The sequence below is a fragment of the Simochromis diagramma genome, unplaced genomic scaffold, assembly GCF_900408965.1.
Source record: "Simochromis diagramma unplaced genomic scaffold, fSimDia1.1 OVJJ01000105.1, whole genome shotgun sequence".
Lineage (NCBI taxonomy): Eukaryota > Metazoa > Chordata > Actinopteri > Cichliformes > Cichlidae > Simochromis > Simochromis diagramma.
The window spans coordinates 247760-270007 of NW_024386771.1; the positions used below are offsets into that span (position 1 = coordinate 247760).

A 22248-nucleotide genomic window follows, 5' to 3' on the forward strand; every position below is an offset into this window, starting at 1 on the left:
TTTCTGGTCGCTAGCACCAGAGCACGATCCGCAATGAATCCTGGCATATGGTAGGCCACGAAGCATACACCCGACCCATCCTTCAAATAGGGAAAAGGAGGACGCATTTGTTGCCGCATTTGGAGGACTCTTCGATTATCTCAGGACAAATTTTGGATCACGCGTGTTTGAAGACAAATCCACATCATTATAGATTATTGATTGGCTGGAATCAAACAGACTGATGAACATTAATTTATGTGGCAGTTCCAACTGCTGCTCACAAATTTGATAACAAGGAGAAGTCAGTTCCACACTGACAGGCGAAGACGAGGAAGACACTCATCTAAACACGTTGGCCTCGTCAGTTATGTGACCACATTTCTGTTTGGACTCAAACTGATACGAGCAGAGCAGGTGTCACACAGCATTATTGTTCAGGTGTGAGTCAGACTCTTTGTACTTATACAGTCCTGTTTAATAATATGTTATTAGTGTTGATGATTCACAAAGAATAGGAACTCTGCTGCATGCAGTAACTGTTTTTTCTAGTTTGGTGGTTCCATGGATGATCATTAAAACCACCTCTGATTTGCATGAACATTATGTGTCCGCCACTTCCCCTGCCAGTGGCGGACTCCCTCAGGTGTCGGTGCGTTGGTGGTTCTTTGTGTCTGGGGGTGGGCGTCCGGGTACACACCGGCTCACTCCTTGGCGGCCGCTTATCGGGGCCTGGAGCCTGGGGCTCGCTCGGGCCACTTCGGAGGTGGGGTGCCCCCGGCCTCTCGGCCTGGGGCTCGGTCACTCAGGCACAGCTGGCTGCCGGCGGAGCTCACGGGCGCGTCACTGCAACTCCCCCTGGCTTCTGCTCCGCGGCTGCTGAGTGAGCCCTCATCTGGGACTCTCCTCAGCTCTTACTGGGACAGTGGCGCGGCTGCCCCTCTGTTGGTCTTCCTTGGTCTCTTGTGTTCTGGGGGCCTCTGGATGTCTGGAGTTTTGATCTCCTCCATACCTGCTTCATACCCTGGAGGACGGGGCTGTGGCTCCCCACACTCCCTAGCAGATCGTTACATGGAGAAACCTTTGGAATGCAAGCATGCTGATCCACACAGGTATGCACACAGGTGTACACACGGGTATTCACAGACGCGGACTACAGCTTTCTTGGCTGCTGCCTCAAAGCACATTGTGCGCTGTCTATCTTGCGTGCTGCACAATATCGTTTATTATTTAGTATCTACTGATATCTACTGCTAGCTAGTTTATTTTGATGGTGCCGTTTTTTTTATTTATTATGTTGCTCTTTGTTGTTTGCTTTCTCTTCTGTTTTTTTTCTCCATACAGGTGACCCAGGTGTTTTGTTCCTTTTTTTTTTCTTCCCCCCCTTCTCACCGTCTCTTCTCCCATTTGGTTTTCTTTCTCTCCCTCTCTTTCTTTCATTCTTTCTCCCTGTCCTATCCTCCAGTCATGTCTGTCCCGTTTGTAGCAACTGAAAATAAAATAAATTCATAATTATAATAAAGGTCAATCAAATGGACCAATATGGCAAGGCCATGATGATCCACTTGGTAAAATAAATCCGCTTGGCATCTTTCTTGGCCTTAAGACAACAATTCTGATGGCTAAAGATCCAAATGGGACACAAAAAAAAGAAAAAAAAAAAAAAAAAAAAAAAAAAAAAAAAAAAGAACATTATGTGAAACAGAGCAGAGAGCTGATGCTGACTCTCTGCATAAAAGCACAAATATTCCTTCATGTCTGTGGGATTCATTTTATTCTGTAGTGTGAGAAACTTTGTGATGTCTGAATTATGCTCTGTCATTAAAGTCTAGACTATTCATTTTTAGAGGTAGGACTCACAAGACACCTCATAATACAGTAGCATCACTATTCCTCATTTATGATTTCATATTATTGGATTTTTTAACATTTTGCAGTTGAGTATTACAGTAATATGTTTTCATGTTTTTACAGTGCCATGATCTCTTCAATAAAACTGAAGTGAATTGATGTCGTTACTGTTGATGCTTCACAAAGATCTGGGCCCTGTTCCAGGAAGCCGGTTTAGAAAACTCAGAGTGAAAAACGATACGCAGGGTTGAGTAACCCCGAACTGTCCAACTCGGGATATTCGGTTTCAGAAAGGCTGATAACAATTAGTTCAGTCAACGCGGAGTTGCTTTAACCCCAAGTGAAGCGCGCGGACGAGGATACATAAAGCCCTGATAAGCGGAGCACAGATTAAGCGAGTCACCATGGAGACGGAGGGAAAGAAGGCGCGGTCAATGTATTTTACAGCGCTTGACGCCGAAATTCTGATGGCAGCATATGCCAATAACATGCAAATTCCGCGGAAAAAAGTAACACAGCCACAGCTGCGAAAGAAAGGAAGCATGCATGGCAAAACATAGCCGACAGAGTCAATGCGTGAGTGTTAATATAAACATTGATCGAGGGATTTCCACCCATTTAACACGTTATTTTATCATGTTATTTTATTTGTTATTCTATACATTTCATTTTGTGATGTGATGTGAGCGCAGGTGCAACCCAACAGGCCCCAAACGTTCCTGGCAGCAAGTAAAAATGAAATATAAAAATATAGTCCAAACAGGTGAGGTGTAATTGTATTATGAGTCATAGTGCTTGGTCTGTTTGTCCCATGTAAATCAATTGCAGTTAGAGGCTACATTAATTTCCTTTCTGTAAGCACTTATTGTAATTATCTGAGCACATTACAAGTACATATTTGCTTACTCTGTATGCTCAAATGTGGCCAGTTATAGCCAACAGAAAAAAAGCGGAGGCCCGAAAAACAGGTGGGGGTCCTCCACCACCACTCACAGAGGCTGAGCAGTTGGCCCTCAGCCAAAACAGTGGGCGCCCTGTGGCCGAAGGCATCTCTGCGGGGACATCCTCTGAGTCAATAACCCCGCAAGACACAAGTGCCTACATAGGGGGTAAATTCAAAATAATACATGATGTGCATACATCCTTTCTTCACAGTCACCTTTGCAGTGCTACTCATTCATTTGATAAACTCTTCACCATAATGGATTATTTTGTAGTCAAGTTATTGTCCTACTGATTTTGCCTTCCCTCAGTCTTGGTTGTCTTTGAGAGCATAATGACAATGAAGTGTAAGGTGATTGGTATGTTTGTTAATTGCCATTTGGTCCCTTGTAAGTTATAAGTGACCTGTATAAACCTCATATTCTATCAGTTGATGGTGGTGGTGTACTGCATCTGGTGCAGCCTCCTGTTGAGCCAGACCAACATGCAGTTGTGAGTAATACTCCACAGATTACATGAGTTTACAGTAGAACAGCAATGTTGTTTATTTCTTTACTACAGGAAAATAATGAAGAAACATTGACAGCTGTTACAGAGGAGGAAGCAACAGAGACACTTTATGAGGTTTACATCTTTTAATACTTTGTGTACAGGAAACACAGGCGACCAATAAAGCCAGTTGAACAAAACATCTGTTTATTCTTCTTTCAACATGTTGAGGTGATGGGTCAAAAGAAATGATTGTGACATATGGTGTCTCTGACTGCTCTTCCATCTTGTATGTCCGTGGGAGGGTCAGGATGTTCATGGTTTGGATCACTGCTGATGTTTGGTTCAGAAGGACAGTGTTCTCCTCTAATTGTGGCAATGTTGTGAAGAATCACACATGCCACAATAATGTCACATGCCCTTTCTGGGGTGACCCTGAGTCTTTGCAGGCACTGGAACCGGGCCTTAAGCATTCCGATAGTCATTTCAATTCTGGCTCTTGTCCTGCAATTAGCCAGATTATATCGCTGCTGTGGGCCCGGTTCAGGGTCAGGGTAAGGGGTAAGCAAATAGGGTAAACATGGATACCCCCTATCACCAAGCAAGTAGCCAGTGAACTCTCCTAAGACAGAAGGATACACTTCAGTTCAAATGTCCCTGAAGCAATTGGTCTTTATATATTTTAAAGTATTTTCAACTCACCATGTCCAAATTTTGTGCTCAGTGTACATTCACGGAATATTTGTGAGTCATGGACAGAGCCTGGCCACTTGGCTTCCACATTTGTGATAATGTTGGCAGCATCACATATGATCTTCACAGTGCAGAGAACACAAATTAGCATCCATTACTATAATGAAATAATTTGTTAGTTTGAAATGCTACAGGGAACTATGTACCTGTACATTAATGCTGTGGAAAGACTTCCTGTTCACATAGTCTCCTTCATTTACTAAAGGAGCAATGATTGGAATGTGAGTGCCATCTGTACAGCCAATCACGCCTGGGAACCGTGAAAATACATGTATAATTTAAGTAGTAGTTCAAGTATCACCACATCATAAATTAAGTTTTGGTCATCCTGATACCTGCAATTTTGTGGCATCCCTCTTTGATGAATCTTGTGGGTCTGTGACCGGGGAACACCACAAACGAGTGCAGGAGACGTTTCAGTGCAACTGTAACATTCCTGACTGCCCGACAGACGGTAGCCTTGGAAACGTGCTCAGCGTCATCAATATTATACAGAAAGCTCCCGTTTGCAAAAAACCGAAGTGCAATACAAATAATATGTACAGAACTGAGAGGATGTCCGCGATGTGTCACATGCGTAATATATGGCCTGAGGATGTTATTCAAATAACTTATAGATTGTGCTGAGAAACGGTAACGTTCGCACAGAAACTCATCAGGCAATGATATAATGTCCAGACGCGCTCGAATCACTCTCTCCCGGCGGAGAGCTCTGCGGAGAATTTGGGCTTCGATATCTACCGGCTCTTCAAGGACGGGACACGCCATGTCTGACACTTCCTACTGTCAGGTTTCCGACAAAAGGGCGGAGACAGTCAGGGTTAGTTGTAGCAAACCTGCTAGGGGGCAGGTTAGCTTCACGGCGTGTGTCGTCATAGTGACTCACTCAGGCTGCAGCTGAACTCGCTTTGTGAAACCGAAGACCCAGAGTTTTCGTTAACTCAGGGTATACTTACTCAGTTTTTCCACTAAACCGGCTTCCTGGAACAGGGCCCTGGAATGCTGCAAAACTGAAACTGTGCTGCATGCAGTTACTAGTTGTTCTAGTTTGGTGATTGAAACGTCCATGGAAGAATGTTTAACTAGCTGAAAACACCCAACATAATTAAAAACAGCTCTGATTCTCACACAGTAAACCAGAAGATGTTGGCAAACCATAAAAAGAATTAAGGCAACCTTTTGCTTCAAGTTTTTTTAAACTGATGAACTTAAAAGTTGGAGCTCTTTAAAGGTCAGACACTTTGATTGCATTTGACATGTGGCTGAAATAAAAGTAAAAGGTTTAATAAATAAATGAAAAATGTTTAGCAACTAGCATGTAAAGTTTTCAAGTTGACAAAGCATAAAAGGAATGAGTACAACAGAGTTGCTTTCAGTTCTTCCAGGTTTAGGCGTGCTGGATTCTTTCCAGCATCCTCCCCCGCCACCTGATCCAACTCACCACCTGGTGGTGACCAGTTGACAGCTCAGGACCTCTCTTTACCCAAGTGTCCAGAACATATGGCCGCAGGTCTGGTGATACGATTACAAATTCAATCATCAACCTTTGGTCTAGAGCGTCCTGGTGCCACGTGCACTTATGGACACTCTTATGTTCGAACAGGGTGTTCGTTATGGCCAAACTGTAGTTTGCACAGAATTCCAATAACAAAACACCACTCTGGTTCAGATCAGGGAGGCCATTCCTCCCAATCACGCCCCTCCAGGTCTCACTGTAATTGCCCACATGAGCATTGAAGTCTCCCAGTAGGACAACAGAGTCTCCAGGTGGTGCACCCTCCAACACCCCACCCAGGGACGGAAAAAGGCTAGGTACTCTGAACTGCCACTTGGCACATAAAGGTGACATTCCATGTCCCAATTACCAGTCTTGGTAGCTGGGGATCAAGCCTCTGCTCCTGTCCTCTGCCTGTCACACAATGCACCCGACACCTACGGTGCCTCCTGCGAGTGGCAAGCCTGCAGGAAGATGGGCCCATGGACTAAGGCCCAGCCACCAGACGCTCACCCTTGGACATCCTCCCTGGGTGGGGCCCCGGTAACCCTATCCCAGCCAGGGTAAACTGTTCCCTCTGTGATATTCTCTTATGGGGCGACCGTGGCTCAGGGGGGTTGGGAAGCGGATCTGTAACCGGAAGGTCGCTCGTTCGATCCCTGGGCTCTCTGTCCTGGTCGTTGTGTCCTTGGGCAAGACACTTTACCCTACCGTCTACTGGTGTTGGCCAGAGGGGCCGATGGCACGATATGGCAGCCTGGCTTCTGTCAGTCTGCCCCAGGGCAGCTGTGGCTACAACTGTAGCTGCCTCCACCAGTGTGTGAATGTGAGAGTGAATGAATAGTGGCATTGTGAAGCGCTTTGGGTGCCTTGAAAAGCGCTATATAAATCCAATCCATTATAAGGGTCTTCTGAATTGGTCTTTGTCTGGTGCCTCACCCAGGACCAATTTGCCATGGGAGACCTTACCAGGCAAAAGCCCCAGACAACATAGCCTCTGGGATCGCTGCGACACACAAACCCTTCCACCATGATATGGTAAGGATTTGCGCAGGAGACAAAAACTTGACTATTATTATTATTATTATTATTAACAATAAACAAATACAGTCAGTAAAGTGACAAGGATGAGGATCCATTAAAAATGTCAGACTGATGTGATTTTGCTTCATGAATAATTTTTCTTTTTTATCTTTGATAAAATTGCTGTCATTGCATAGTCTGATTATGAAGTAATAAATATATTAATTGGATGATATTTTTAAGCAGCAGGTTGTAAATAAGTTAAAATGACAGCTGTTTGTCCATTCATTATGTGTGCATGACAAACTGTGGTCTGTAGTGAACATGGAAGTGTCAAGTCTGTAGTCATGAGGCAGAATGCAGTCGCATCTGAAAACAGAGGCACACATGGAGACATTAAATGCAAATTTAAAGCAATGAACCAGGAAGAAAGGAGACAAATATTCTAGTGTTCATTCAAATCACAGGTGCCGAACTCCAGGCCTTGAGGCCCGGTGTCCTGCAGGTGTCCTTAATCGAACACAGCTCATTTAAATGGCTAAATTACCTCCTTGACGTGTCTTTAAGTTCTCCAGAAGCCTGGTAATGATCTAATCATTTGATTCAGGTGTGTTGACCCAGGGTGATTTTTAAAACCTGCAGGACACCAGGCCTCGAGGCCTGGAGTTTGACACCCCTGAGTTAAATGAACTTGATTATTCATGTTAAGCCCCTCCCACCTGTCCAGCTTCAGGCTGAGTCCTGCCTCGTTCCAGGAAGCAGCTCACCTGTGCATCTATGTTTAGTATCCAGATGTAGAGTGTAGCTTGTTGTTCGTGTCTGTGGTTGAAGAAAATGTAAGTTTGTTTTGTTTCATCCTTTAACAGTTTTTCTTTAGGAACTTTACTGTTTGTTCAGCTCATGTTTGATTTCTTCACATAACAAACTGTGTGTTATTATTTCCGGTCTCTCCATTAAAGTCATTCTGTAATGTTTTCCTGGCTAACATCAGCTTTGTGCAGCTTAGTTCAGCATTAGTTCTTCATCTGTGATGCAGAAGTAGAGTAAGTTGATGGTCAGCAGTTGAACTCAGAGTCGTTGTTACTGTGGATCCACTTATTGATGACTGAAGGCAGCTTTTCCTGCCTCCATCAGTCTGTGGAGGAGGCAGAGAAGAGAGACTCAGAGCTCCGGGTCTTTATATTCATTTTGTAGATTATACTTTGTCACAAACTGTTGGCTCTCCTCCAATAGGATGTCATGATGTTTCCACCCAGACAGTGGAGGGTCTTGTTACTCAGACTGTGCTGTTGCACAGCAGATCCAGTTTGACCAGTTTCAAAAGCTGAGAGTCTCACTTCATGTCTCTGTGTATAAAACAAATATAACTTGAATTTTTTTGGTGTTCAACTAAAATTACAAAACCTGCTTCTGGGTCTGATCAGAAATCAATAGCCTTTGCTGTAATAAAATCCTATAAAAGTTGATTTCAAACTTTTTCATGTAAAACTAATTAACAGGCACTTGATAGATTTTAAAAGAAAGAATCTGAAAACAAAACGTTTTGTGGGGTGTAGGTCGTCATTAAAATAGAAAAAAAACAACTGAACTATTTTCAATAACAAACCCTAGCATGCACTAATTTTACACATCTCACAACAACAATACATATTTCAAAGATTTGATCAGTGTTTTGATTATTGTGGAGAATTTACATGTTGCTTTTAAAACCACATGAAGTGTGATTGGCTACTGTCCACTGAGACCAAGCATTCTTCTTCTTGCCATCAAAATGGAAACAGCAGGAAGAGCACGAGTTACTTTGATCTTGTCACGATCTGGCTGGCAGACCGTGGGGATGTGGGGAAAGGAGGACCTAAAACTCTGCAATGCAAACAGTGCTCTTTATTTACAGTGAAAAGCTGTAAATACAATAACTCCCCGTTGCTCCCTCGAACCCCATGTGCGTGCTTCCCTCTGACGTCTGTGCTCCTGCTCCCCGCTGTTGTGTTTCCGCACACCCCGTGCGTGCTGCCTTTCTGGACCACTCTTCCTCCTGCAGGGAAACCATAGAAGCAGCCGTCAACACTAACCCTCGGCGGGCATATACGAACAGCACTGACATATACTGACACACACTAACTTGGTACGATAACTCAATGATCCCGCGCCGGTGGGAGCTCCAACACTCTCCTAAGTAGCTCCCCCGACGAGCCCTGATCACCAACAGGTGTGGCCAGTCCTCCCGCAGGGCCACACCCATCAGGCCTGCAGGTGGCTGTGCTCGATCCTCCAGCCACACCCGCAGACATACACACGTACACACAGTGGGACACAGACTAACACAGCATTGTGCAGAAAAACACACACACCACCAAATAATACTAATAACAGCAACAGTCAAAACTGCTCACGGACCCCCGAATCCTCCAGAGCCGGGTCCGTGACAGAGAAAGATGACTGAAAAAGAAATACTCAGTGCATAATTGGACGCCGCCACCAGCCTACACCTATTACAGCATAATTAAGGGAGGATTCAGGGTCACCTCATCCAGCCCCAACTATATGCTTTAGCAAAAAGGAAAGTTTTCAGGCAAATCTTAAAAGTAGTGACAGTGTCTGTCTCCCAAATCCAAACTGGAAGCTTGTTTTTCAGCATCCCTCTGAGAGTGGATATTTCTATGGTAATGGTAAATGGACTGGTTCTTACGTATATAGTGCTTTTCTTCTCTTCTGAGCACTCAAAGCGCTTTATACAACTTGTGCATTCACCCATTCACGCCCACAAGCACACAAGTGCTTTCTAAGAAACATTCACACACACAGGCTGTGTCCCAATTCAGGGTCTGCATGCTTGAAGTACGCACACTACGCGTACTACGTACGGTGCGTACTATAAGTACGAGAAGTGCGGAAGTGAGAGGCTTGTGAAATGGGACGATCTAGCCTTCGTCGCTCTGTTCAGGTTGCCTAGCAACCATGATACTAACCGCGAGAAACGTTACATGCAGCTTTGTTTGACAGAAATGAAGGAGAAAAAAAATGTTTTGTTGGTCATTCATTTCTGTCATGACATCACTTTGATTAGTTGAGTATCTGAGGCTGAGACCACGGGACTGTAAAACATGATTGTTGGGCTTCATTTCTGTGCTGAACAGTCATTTAAGATTAGCTAGTAGCATCACTAATGTCACACAACTTTGCCGACATGTGGCCAACAGTAATGTTGTAATGTTCCTCGTTATTAAACATTCGCCCATAAGTGCCGTCATATTCAGTACTTACTGTTGACAGTTCACTCTTCAGCTGCTCCCTTCTGCCGTATTTTGCGGCAAAATTATCCACACCCACCGCCGCGCTATGAATTGTGGGATATATGGGACCACGAAGCGTGCACCGGACCACGCTTGATATTTGGAGAAATCGACAGCACATTTGGAGTATGCATTTGAAGTACACTTCGAATTGGAACAGCCGTCGTCACGTGATCACACTTAAAATGCGTACTTCAAGCATGCAGACCCTGAATTGGGACACAGCCACATACTCCGATGAATGCATTGGAGAGCAATTTGGGGTTAGTATCTTGCCCAAGGATATTTGGCATGCAGACTAGGGGAAGCCAGGAATCGAACAACCAACCTTCCGGTCAGTAGATGACATGCTCTACTGCCTGAGCTACAGCCACCCTAAGCAGTCTTACATATTTGTTTAATATGTGCATTGAAGGACATGTCCTGGTCAAAAATGACTGCAACGTTCCTCACAGTGTTACTGCAGGCCAAGGTAATGACATCCAGAGTAAGACTCTGGTTAGATACCATACAATACTTCTAAGATTTTCAGGGCCGAGTGAAGTTTGATCTGAATTAAGAAGCAGAAAGTTAGCAGCCATCCAGGTCTTTATGTCTTTAAGACATTCCTGCAGTGTTATCTGGATTCATGGATAGTTAGAGTTGGGTGTCAACTGCATAGTAGTGAAATCATTTAATTATTTAAACTTTTAATTGTTAATTTTGAATGCTATTAGATTAGATGGGATATTTTTCGCAGTTGCATTGATTGGGATGAATTCACTTTTCTGGGGATTTGTTTTGTAGCCAGACATTTCAAACCAACGCTCTCGGTGTAATCAGAGAAGATAGCCACTGGGTTCCCCTTGTATTGCAACGGGCCCCGCTCCCAGGCGCGCCGCAACACATTGACACAGTCTTGGTAGTAATGGAGTTTTGGAAGTAAGTAAGTAAAACGTTATTTATATAGCACCTTTCTAGATAAAAATATCACAAAGAGTTTCATACAAGGACAAAAAAGTATAAAACAAAAAAAGACAATAATAATAATAACTTTGTCTGAAAGCATTTTATAAATAAAGTGCTGTATGGCTATTTGAAAATAAAGAGATAAATAAATGAAAGTTATGCATAGCAATACAAGTTAAAAAACACAATAACAAGTTAAAAACATAATAAAAGTTACAAATTATAAAAATGTAAAAAACTAAATGGAATAGAATTAAGACATGTAGGATAGGCTGAACAAGTGGGTCTTCAACTTTAGAGGAGCTTTAAAAACCTCCAAAGGCCATGCCTGCCTAATATCTTGAGGGAGGTTGTTCCACAAAAATGGGGCACGAAAAGCAAAAGCATGTTCCCCAATAGTTTTTATTTTCTGGCCCTAGGAACTTTTAAAAGGCCAGAATCCTGGGATCGGAGAGGACAGGATGGAACATAAGGGTGCAAAAGATCAGAGAGGTATAACGGGGGACAAACCATTTAAAGCCTTGTTAGGTGAGCAGCAGGACCTTAAAATCTGCTCGAACCTGACAAGGTATCCAATGAAGGGATTTCAATACAGGGGTAATGTGCTCAAATTTTCCAGTTTTATTTAAAATACGAGCAGCTGCATTTTGCACCATCTGTAGACATTTGAAACTTTTCTTTGGTAGCCCAGAAAGAAGAGCATTACAATAATAGATACGTGAAGACACAAATGTGTGGAGAAGAACCTCTGCAGTGTCGCTTGATAAAACTTGTCCTGATTTTAGCTATGTTCCTTAAATGATAAAAAGCGGTCTTTGTTATCTCTTTTACATGAGACTCGAAAGAAAGCACCATGTCGAACCACACACCTAAGATTTTAACCTTGTCCCTTCAATTTATGACATTGTCATCAATTTTCAAGGTGAAATTTTGGGACAAGTATTGAAATATTTGTTGTTAAGTGACCATCAACTCAGTCTTATCAGTATTAAGAAGCAGGAAATTATCCGATAAGTAGACATGATTCCAATTTCGACAACTTCAGCACAATTTCCAATGGTTAAAGGAACAAAAAGCTGCAGGTCGTCAGTGCAACAATGAAACGTTACATTAAAAGAGCGTAAAAGAACAGAGAGAACAGCAATGGGGCAAGTACAGAGCCCTGAGGCACCCCATGCCCCACTGCACAGGTATCAGAGAGATCATTTTTAAAACGAGCAGTCTGAGATCTCCCAGACACGTAAGATCTCAGCCATGGTAAAACATTTCCTGTAACTCCAATAAAATGTTGATGAAATGAAAGCATGAATGACAATTTCCAATTTTTACGAGATACAATAGGGCTTAGTTTAGAAATGTTTCTTAAGTGATAAAAACGGGACCGAACCAGAGATTTGACATGAACATCCAGAGTGAGATCCGGGTCAAAAATTACCCCTAAGTTCCTGATAGACGATTTCACAAATGTGGCAAGGGGACCAAGAGAACTCATTATCTTAGGTATGTGTTTAACAGGGGCACATACAAGGACTTCATTCTTTCGTTCATTAAATTGGAGGAAGTTGTCAGCCATCCAAACTTTAATGGATTCTAAGCACTCATTCAAAATCTCCAGCTTAGAAACATCTTAGGGGTTGAAAGAAATGTTTAACTGGATATCAACAGCATAGCAGTAGTAGCAGATGTCCTCAAAAGGGTTCAAAATATGCTGGAGGAAAGCAGATACATTAAGAACAATAAAGGCCCAGTACAGAGCCTTGCAGCACACCATAGGACATTAACGTGGAAGATGACCTGTACTTAGAAACTGCCACAAAAAGTAACCTTCATACAGATATGAGAACCACTCTAAGGCAGACCCAGATACACCGACCCAGTGCTTCAGTCTTTCAAGTAGGATATTATATTGAACTGTATCAAAGGCCGATGTGAGGTCCAACATCAGGAGAAGAGAACATTTTCCTGCTTCGTTTTGCATCAAAATATCATTGGAGACCCTAAGAAGGGCTGTTTCAGTAGAATGGGTTATACGAAAGCCAGACTGAAGTTTGTTAAGAATATTATGTTTGTACAAAATTGCTATAAGCTGCTTAGCCACATCCTTTTCTGAAATCTTAGCAGTAAATGGTAGTTTTCAAATTCTCCTGAAAATGCTGGTAAGAGAAGGGTCTAACTTTGTTTTTTGTTTTTTTAAGGGAATGTATAGCAGCATTTTTAAAATTAGCAGGGACTTTACCAGATGTCAGTGAGGTGTTAATTATGGTGAGCACACAGGGACCAATAGAATGGAAGACATTTCTTTATAACGATGCAGGCAAACAGTCAAGCGAACAGGATGATTCTTTCATTGAGATATCTATTTTTAGCTTGGATAGTGAAAGAGGAGAAAAACTATCTAAAATACAGACAGAGCTGGATTAGGAGCTGACAATGCATGAGCTGATAGGGAAAAATTATTTCTTATATCACTAAGAATGCAAGAAAGTTGGAAATGATAGGTGGAGCAGGAGGAATAATGTCAGTAATGGTGCCAAATGAAACTAGGATTACCTCTACTCTTTGCAACTAGATAAAAGAAATAGGCAGTCCTCAGCTCTCTAATTGCATTGTTAAAAGAAACTAACAGATCCTTTAAATAAAGAAGATGAGCATTTAAATGAGTTTTCTTCCACAAGTGCTCAGCTTTATGACAATCACGTTTTAAGCAGTGAATATTGTCATTTAGGCAAGGAGAGGACTTAGAAACTGAAGCTGGTCTTAGCGATGATAACTGAAGGTTTCCCGCTGGGTCTTCTGGGAGCAAGGGCTCTATGTGAGCAGCCCACCAGGATTTCTTTGTCCAGTTGCAGAACTTCTTTCAATAGGGTGGAAACTGAGCGTCCTCCGCAACACCCACAATATGAATATTGCACCTCTGCATTCTTGCCTCCATATCTTCATACTTTTATTTTATGCTAAACAGCTCAGACTGTAATCCTGCACCCGTCCCTTGGAGGCTGACAACCTTGTCCAACCATGACGATCTTCCAGGTCACTAATGGTGGACTTGATGTTGTTCATTTCTGAGCGGACTGTAGCCGTGTTGTTAGCAATTTCCCTCTTAACTTCCCTCAGTTCGTTCGTCAGGGAGTCAAAATCTTCTGCGAGCGCACATCTCAGTTCTGACCTGATAATCGTGGAGATATTGTTTTTTTTAGAGAAGAAAGGATGTCCGATTTCAAACCTTCATACTTCATCACGGTGTCCGACTGCGAGCAACACGATGAACTCCCACTTACTTTATCAGCATGTGCTGAGGATGCGCCTGGCCACTTTCCTGAGGAGCCAGTATATTTATATTTACGGAGTTTAGATGCCATTTCAATTGTAACTACTGGTCCGTTTTTTTTCCCCATTGGTCATTGTAAGACTCCTTGTGCTTGCCTCAAAAGGTTGTGCGTTAAAACTTATCTTTTTGAATATTTAGGTGCAATGGCCTCTCAAATAGCAAAGGTATTGCTGTCATTGGATGCTGAAGCAGTTGGTTCACTCAAAGAAGGAGTGAATTTCAAGAAAAGCCCAGAGGATGGCAAGTGTTACATCATATTTAAGAGCAACAATGACTTTAAAGCATGCAAGAACCAGTGCAAGCATCAAGGGGGGCTGTTCATCAAAGACATTGAAGATCTGGATGGCATGTGAGAGCAGGAGCAGATATCAGTGATTATACGTTGTCAATTTTTGATTATAGCTGACAGAATTGTCTGTTCCCTCAGGACTGTTAAATGTACCAAACACAACTGGAAATTAAATGTGTCAACAATGAAATATGTGAACCCACCTGACAGCTTCTTGCAGGATGAGCTTGGTAAGTTCTGTCTGTAAAATGCCATTTACTGTATATTGATATTCCACTTCCTGCAATATGAGTGTTGGATGCTAAATCTGAAATATAAATATGTAAACTGTAAAGGTGCATTATGGGATGTGTGGGGACCTTATAATTATAGCTCTTGCCACAGTAGGCACTAACAATCAGAATAGCAATTACCTTCATTGCTTTATTAAATTAAATGCTAAACTGGTAGAGGGCCTCTTCTAAAGAATAACATGACAATTTATGTCAATAATTGTAATCAAGAACTGTCAAACATATTCTTTCCAACAGACATTTTCCATGCTGCAAATGACTGGGATGTAAACTGTTTAATGCAATGTAATTCTCTCCTTGGTAATTTACATTTTTTTCCCCACTCATCCACGTGACTTCTTCAGTCTCAGCTGACTGCAGGTTTCTCCAACCTTACGAACAGTACATTTGCACAATGACTGAAACCAGCCCACTGAATGAACAATGGACTGTAAGGTCAGTTCTTTGGTCATTAATATGGAAGTGGTGCCAGTGCTGCTAGTTTCAGTCATTGTGCAAATGTACTGCCTCCTAAGAACAATAATTAAACATTTGTGAAGAGCTCTGACCAGGAAAGCAAACCAAAACAAGAAACCAGTGTCAAACATATCCTTCCAACTGACAATTTCCACGACTGGAACTGTTTAATGTAATTTATTCCTCTGAAAGTAATAACAATTAAACATTTGTGCCAAAAAGCCCACTACAGTATAAATACACGTGAGTCAGTATGAATGACCATATTTAATGCATGGATAATAATATAATGAGGATAATAGAAATACCATTTAAATACTACACCTGAGCTTCTTGTCGCACTTGCAGAGGTATCAATGTTGGATGATGGGGGGCTTCAGTTGGTGGAACTGAGCCCCATTGATCCCTGGATGGCTGATCCTCGAGAACCTCTGGAGCTCCAGAAGGGAGAAGTGAAAGTACGTGTTGCTGTTACACTTTAAATAACAAATGTTTTACAAAGTTTTTCAGACACCGCTGTGCATTGTTTTACCCTTATTAGACTGTTATGCAAAATTATCTGTGTAATAAATTATATACGTAATAATAATAATCTTAATTATGTCAAAGTATCTCAATAATGAATGAAGAGGAAGCTCTGTGTATTCAGACTCACCTCTGGTGCAGGTGCCCACCTCTCAATTTTTAAATGCATGTAGACATTGAAGGTTGTCGGGAGGGGCCGTGCTGACACCTGCTAGCAGAAAGCATCATGCCCTTCCCATCTTTTAAATGCACTTTAGAACAGCAAGCAGCAACAGTACATATGAGCAGGTGGAGAAAGGTATGGGGTCTTCACACACACCCGTTCTCTTTTTGCCATTGGGGGCGGGGGCTGGGAGGAGGAGTTGGCTGTCTGGTTGGGGTCTGGGATGCTGGGCCTCCCTGCTACTGCTTGTCTCCACACAAGGGAAAAGGGCAACATCTCCTGGGTCTAGGGGCAGATTGCCCCTCCTGGGGTGACGGTACCTGGACCTGGGGGTATAGAATATGTTTGGGGAGTGTGACTTTGTCTACAGTGTTCATTTCCCTGGGAGATGGGGCTATGGCTCCCCACACCCTCATGTCAGTCCTAGTTTTACTGGATCTCAGTGCAGCATTTGATACAGTTGACCACAACATATTACTCAAACGACTGGAGAACTGGACAGGTCTTTCAGGAACTGTACTAAACTGGTTCAAAACATACTTAGAAAACAGGAAATACTTTGTATCAATAGGTAATTTCACATCCGAGCAGACAAGTATCACATGTGGAGTTCCCCAAGGTTCCATCTTAGGACCCCCTCTGTTTAACATTTACATGCTCCCACTGGCACAGATTATAAAGAACAACAAAATAAACTACCACAGCTATGCAGATGACACAAATATATATCACAATGTCACCAGGAGACCGAGGCCCTGTACAGGCTCTTGGTAAATGCATTGAGGAAATTAATGACTGGTTGTGCCACAATTTTCTCCAACTAAACAAAAACAAAACTGAAGTAATAGTCTTTGGCGCCAAAGAAAAATGATTACAGGTCACCAGAGAACTTCAATCTATACACCTAAAAACCACAAACCAGGCGAGAAATTTGGGTGTAGTGATGGATGCAGACCTAAACTTAGAAAAACACATTAAGACAATAACAAAATCAGCTTACTATCACCTCAAGAATATTTCAAGAATAAAAGATCTGATGTCTCAACAGGACCTGGAAAAACTAGTCCATGCATTCATCTTTAGTAGGCTTGATTACTGTAACAGCATCTTTACAGGTCTACCTAAAAAAATCAGTCAGACAACTACAGCTCATTCAGAACTCTGCTGCTCGAGTCCTCACTAAGACCAAAAAAGTGGACCACATCAGTCCAGCTCTGAGGTCTTTACACTGGCTGCCTGTCCGTCAGAGGATAGACTTTAAAGTCCTGATGCTGGCCTATAAAGCTCTGAATGGTTTAGGACCAAAATACATCAGTGACCTCCTGACCCAGTATGAACCTTCCAGATCCCTCAGGTCATCTGGATCCGGTCTTTTATCAGTTCCCAGAGTCAGAACCAGACACGGAGAAGCTGCATTCAGCTTTTATGCTCCTTATATCTGGAACAAACTCCCAGGAAGCCTCAGATCAGCTGAAACACTCAGTTTATTTAAATCCAGGTTGAAGACTCACCTGTTCTCAGCTGCATTTGAATAAAGCACCAAATCCACACTTTAAGCTTAAATTTCAAAACTTACACTAACTACTGATCTTATCCATTTCTGATTTTATCTGTTTTGATTTTATATACTGTTTTGTTTGTTTGTTAAGTGGGTTTAGAGCTCTGGGTAGCTCCCCAGCTGGGTCTAGAGAGTATTTTAAATTCAGGGAATTTAAAATAGAAAGTAGCTCGTCCACAGAAGGACTGGTAGCTCCCCTTACGATAAGGGTTCAGATCGCGCGAACAGGTGTGAAATGTGTGTGTTTAGTTAGTTTGTTTGCTTGTTTTAATCAATTTTAAATCATACTTTTTATTTGTTTTTGTTTCTAATGTCTCTGTAAAGCACTTTGAATCACCTTGTTGTTGAATTGTGCTATACAAATAAATTTGCCTTGCCTCCACAATAGGCAAGGGCTGCGTATTTACATATATGTGCATGAGGGTGGGAATGCACGCTTGTGCCTGTTTGTCTATGTCTGTGTGTTAGGTTACATCTTAGACTCCATCTCTCTGTGAACATCTCAGCCCCCCCAGGTGTAGGGGCCTATCACCCCCCACCACACTCCCTGCCGGTGGCTGACACCCTCAGCCATCGGTGCGTTGGTGGTTCTTGGCATCCGGGGCTGGGCGCTCAGTTATGTACCAATTCACTCCCAGTGGCTCTTGGCTGCTTGACAAGGCCTGGTTCCCCCTGTGGCTTCTGCACCGTGGCTGCTGGGTGACCCCAAATCTGGGGCTCTCCTCAGCTCTTTCCAGGAGAGGGTGCGGCTGCCCCTCCGTTGGTCCACCTTGGGCTCTCGTGCTCTGGGGGACCTCTGGATGTCTAGGGCCTGAATCTCCTCCATGCCTGCTTCATGCCCTGGGAGATGGGGCTATGGCTCCCCACACCCTCTAGCAGATTGTTGCATTGACAACCCTTTTAAATACAAGCACTCTCATCCACACAGGTGTACACACAGGTGCTCATAGACACAAACTATACCTTTCTTGGCTATTACCTCAAAGCACATTGTGCGCTGTCAGTCTTATATGCTGCACAATAAGATTCAATATTTAGTATTTACTGTTACTTACGCTTATCTAGGTTATCGCAATGGTGCTGTGTTTACTACACTGAACAAAAATATAAACGCAACACTTTTGTTTTTGCTCCCATTTTTCATGAGCTGAATTTAAAGATCTGAAACATTTTCTACATAAGACCCATTACTATCAAATATTGTTGGCAAATCTGTCTAAATCTGCGTTAGTGAGAACTTCTCCTTTGCCGAGATAATCCATCCCATCTCACAGTTGTGGCATGTCAAGGTGCTAATTAGACAACATGAATATTGCACAAGTGTGCCTTAGACTGCCCACAATAAAAGGCCACTCTGAAATATGCAGTTTGATCACATAGCACAATGCTGTAGATGTGAACACCATTTGCCTCACGCAGTGCAACGCATCTCCATCGCATCACAATTTTTGCAGAAATTCTTTGGTTATGCAAACTGATTGTTGCTGCAAACTGATTGTTGCTGCAGCTGTCTGTGTGGCTGGTCTCCACCTGGTCGAACATCCTGGAGGTGAACATGCTGGGTGTGGAGGTCCTGGGTTGGTGTGGTTACATGGGGTCTGCGATTATGAGGCCCGTTACTGCCAAATTCTCTGACACGGCTTTGAAGATGGCTTATGGCAGAGAAATGAACATTCACTTCACAGGCAACAATTCTGGTACACATTCCTGCAGTCAGTACACGAATTGCATGCTCCCTCAAAAGCTGCGACATCTGTTTGCTCTTTTTTTCCCCCCCTCTCTCAACAGGTGATCCAGGTGATTTTGTCATGTTTCACTGTTCCTCGTACCTTCTTTTTTTTCTTTCCCTCCCTCACTTTCTTTCTCCCTTTCCTATCCCCCAGTCATGTCTGTCCTGTCTGTAATAACTTAGAATAAAACAGAATAAATGATTAAGCATAACAAAGGTCAATCAAATGGACCAATATGGCAAGGCCATGATTATCCACTTGGTGAAGTAAATCAGTGGGACATCTTTCTGGTCCTTCAAACAATAAGTGTGATGGCTAAAGAAACGAACGGGACAGGCAATAAATGAATAAATAAATAATAACTAGAAAGCGAAAATTTCAGAAGAAATTTTAAGTGTGCCGCTGCTAATCAGTGTAGTTTGCCATTCATACGGCTACAGAGAGCAAAACTCAGCAGAGCAGCCATTCTCCACCATGAACTATGGTAAAAACAAACACCGCTCGCGCCTCACAGATGACAGCTTACAGTTTTGTGTAAAGATGAGGTGACTTCATACAGCCCCGAATTGCAGACGCTGTGCCCAGAGGTTCATGAGCAGAAGTCCCATTGTACCATGGCAGACCCGACAATGTTTGCATGAACACGCTTTGCAGCATTACTTTATTGACCACTTTTCACACATGGTTGCTGTACCCACACAGCCGGCTGTAGCTTTTCATCTCACAGCCCGACATACACCAAAACAACAGCCGAGAGAGCACAGACTTTACGCCTGAGAGGCGTGATTGCAGATGCCACTCAGGTGGGTCCACCTCCCCTGCAGGTTGTAAGATTCAGATAATTATTTAATAAAAGCTAAATATTTTATATGAGTGTAAGAAAGAAAAGTATTTCTTTGTGCTCCCCTTTCCCTGTTAATGCCCTAGCTGGCCCCCTGGCAAAAGCTTTGCTAGATCCGCCCCTGCACAGTTACAAGCTGTGAGCTACACAGAAAAGGATCCTGGTGTTATTCGTCTCTCAGAAACAGTTCATAACTTCCCTTTAACTCATTCATGTCACCTAAAAGGTAAACCTGTTTCTCCATCACCAGTTCAGCTCTGATGATTCAGTCAGGACATCTCCTAGTTTCGACCAGCCGCTTTTACAGCTGTGGCTCCAGCAAACATCAGCTGATACTAGAAATTAAAATCAAATGAATTCTAACAACAGCTAATCAAGCTTAAACGTGCTGCTGTTGTTTAGCGCGATAAACAAACAAGAGAGAAGCCGATCATTGATCAGTTTCATGATTGAAGTTGCAACAGGCGAGAGAATGACAGGGGAGGCTGCATAACGACAGAATAAATCCAGCTTTGTGTCTTCTTCCATTCTACCTGAAGTATGGGACAAACTGTGTTCCTTTTCGGCTCAATACGAAACGCATAATATTTTCTCTGAATGTGGGACGATTCCATTTGTACGGAACGGTTGGCAACTTTACGAACTAACCCTTATGAATAAAATAAAGTTCAACATCAGTAACTTAGCGCGCACACAGCTGTATAGAAACTCATAACTCGTACGAGTTACTGTAACTGATTGTAAAAAGTCAGCACAACAAAAATAAACTACACCTAAACTCTGTTTATATCTGACCCAAATGGAGTGCAGTTCATAACTTCTTACCTGAAATTCAGTTAACCTGACACAGCCGCCTTGGGTCTGCTTCTCCTGCCTTCAATTTCCCTGATCCATGGCTGCCTGTTAGGTGTGGCTGTGTGCAGACAGGAATAGGACCCAAGGTGCAGACTCCGGAGACAGTCGTGAACTCAAAAAGGCTTCTAATTTGGTACTCAAAAGATAACATAACTGAAAAAACTCAAAACAAACTTAAACTGGAGGAATGACAGAACACACAGCTAGGAAAACAGTAGATCACGACACAGACACAGAGAAACACAGGGCTTAAATACACAGAGGGAGCAATCAGGAAATGGGTAACAGGAGGGAAACACAGCTGGGGCAAATCAGGCCTAACGAGACAAGGGGAAGCAAAACCAGACACATTAACATCAGACATGGACTTTCAAAGTAAAACAGGAAACACATAACACAGACTGAACAAAGACACAGACTCGCACGCACAGCAACAGAGGGAACAGAGACGTGGGACCAGGGCACACACAGACACTGACTGGATGTGGGGATACAGCAGAAAGGGGAGACAGCAACATGGAACACAGACAGAAAACCAGAACCCTAAAACTCTAACCAAACCCCACCCAGAGGACCTAAACTAAGAATAATCCTAAAACCCATAAAGCAAAGCTAGAATATAATGAAATAACAAAATCAAAGAACCAAAAACACAAAACACTGGGTCAACAACCCAGGGACCCTAACAGTGCCATCTGTTTGAGGTCCGCGTTAGCCACCACCGGTCGATCGGCGGCTACCTCGCCGCCTCGTGTGTGTCTTTTTCCCGCATGTGCTTTCTGTCATACACCGGTGGCTAGCTGCCCTTTGTTGGAGCTCCGCTTAGCCACCACGAAAAAACTCAGTTATTTTCGCGATGGCTAGCTGCCCTTTGTTGGAGCTCCGCTTAGCCACCACGAAAAAACTCAGTTATTTTCCCACATTGACCAGCATCTGGACAACCACCTTTCACTGTTTATACCGTTACTAAAATGAATAAATGAATCATCGGCCCATATAAACAAAAAATAAGTCCAGCTGAGACACAGACTATTTGTGAGCGATCAGGGGTGAAACGAGTGTGAGCCGCCTCACTGAAATCCAAGCCCGGGTGCTTTTGAGCGAAGCGGCGCTAGCAGCGCTAGCCACGCTAGCCACGCTAGATAGCTAGCTAGTCGTGCTAGCTAGCTAGCAAGAACTGTTGCTAATATGGGATGTCTTGATAAAACGAGCAGATATTTGAAGTTTACACAGCTACATTCTCGCCTGAAAACATCTTAAAAGTTTATTTTGTGACCTAGAAACACGAATAAGAGGAATATAAAAATGAGGTGGCAGCCGCCATTGTTTCACTCGGTAGAGGCGTGCTATTTGTGGGATATGGAGTTTTCCACCAAGCATACACGCTTTCGCTTACCGTATATATTCAATGGTTCGCGCAACCTTAAAACTTCCAAT

At 43.0% G+C, this 22248-nt stretch overlaps 2 protein-coding genes across 2 annotated transcripts in view; both read left to right on the forward strand.

Moving 5' to 3' along the window:
- LOC120738117 (protein NLRC3-like) overlaps window positions 1–22248 on the forward strand; it is a 281780-nt gene that overhangs the window by 60300 nt on the left and 199232 nt on the right. The window lies entirely within an intron of this gene.
- The window catches only part of LOC120738153 (cytidine monophosphate-N-acetylneuraminic acid hydroxylase-like), a 32005-nt gene continuing 17033 nt past the window's right edge, over window positions 7277–22248 (forward strand). The window contains exons 1-4 of the mRNA XM_040039270.1: window positions 7277–7368; window positions 14240–14450; window positions 14529–14620; window positions 15488–15597. Coding sequence (XP_039895204.1) covers window positions 14245–14450; window positions 14529–14620; window positions 15488–15597 — 408 coding nt within the window. The 5' untranslated portion in view covers window positions 7277–7368; window positions 14240–14244. The remainder of the gene's footprint in view (window positions 7369–14239; window positions 14451–14528; window positions 14621–15487; window positions 15598–22248) is intronic.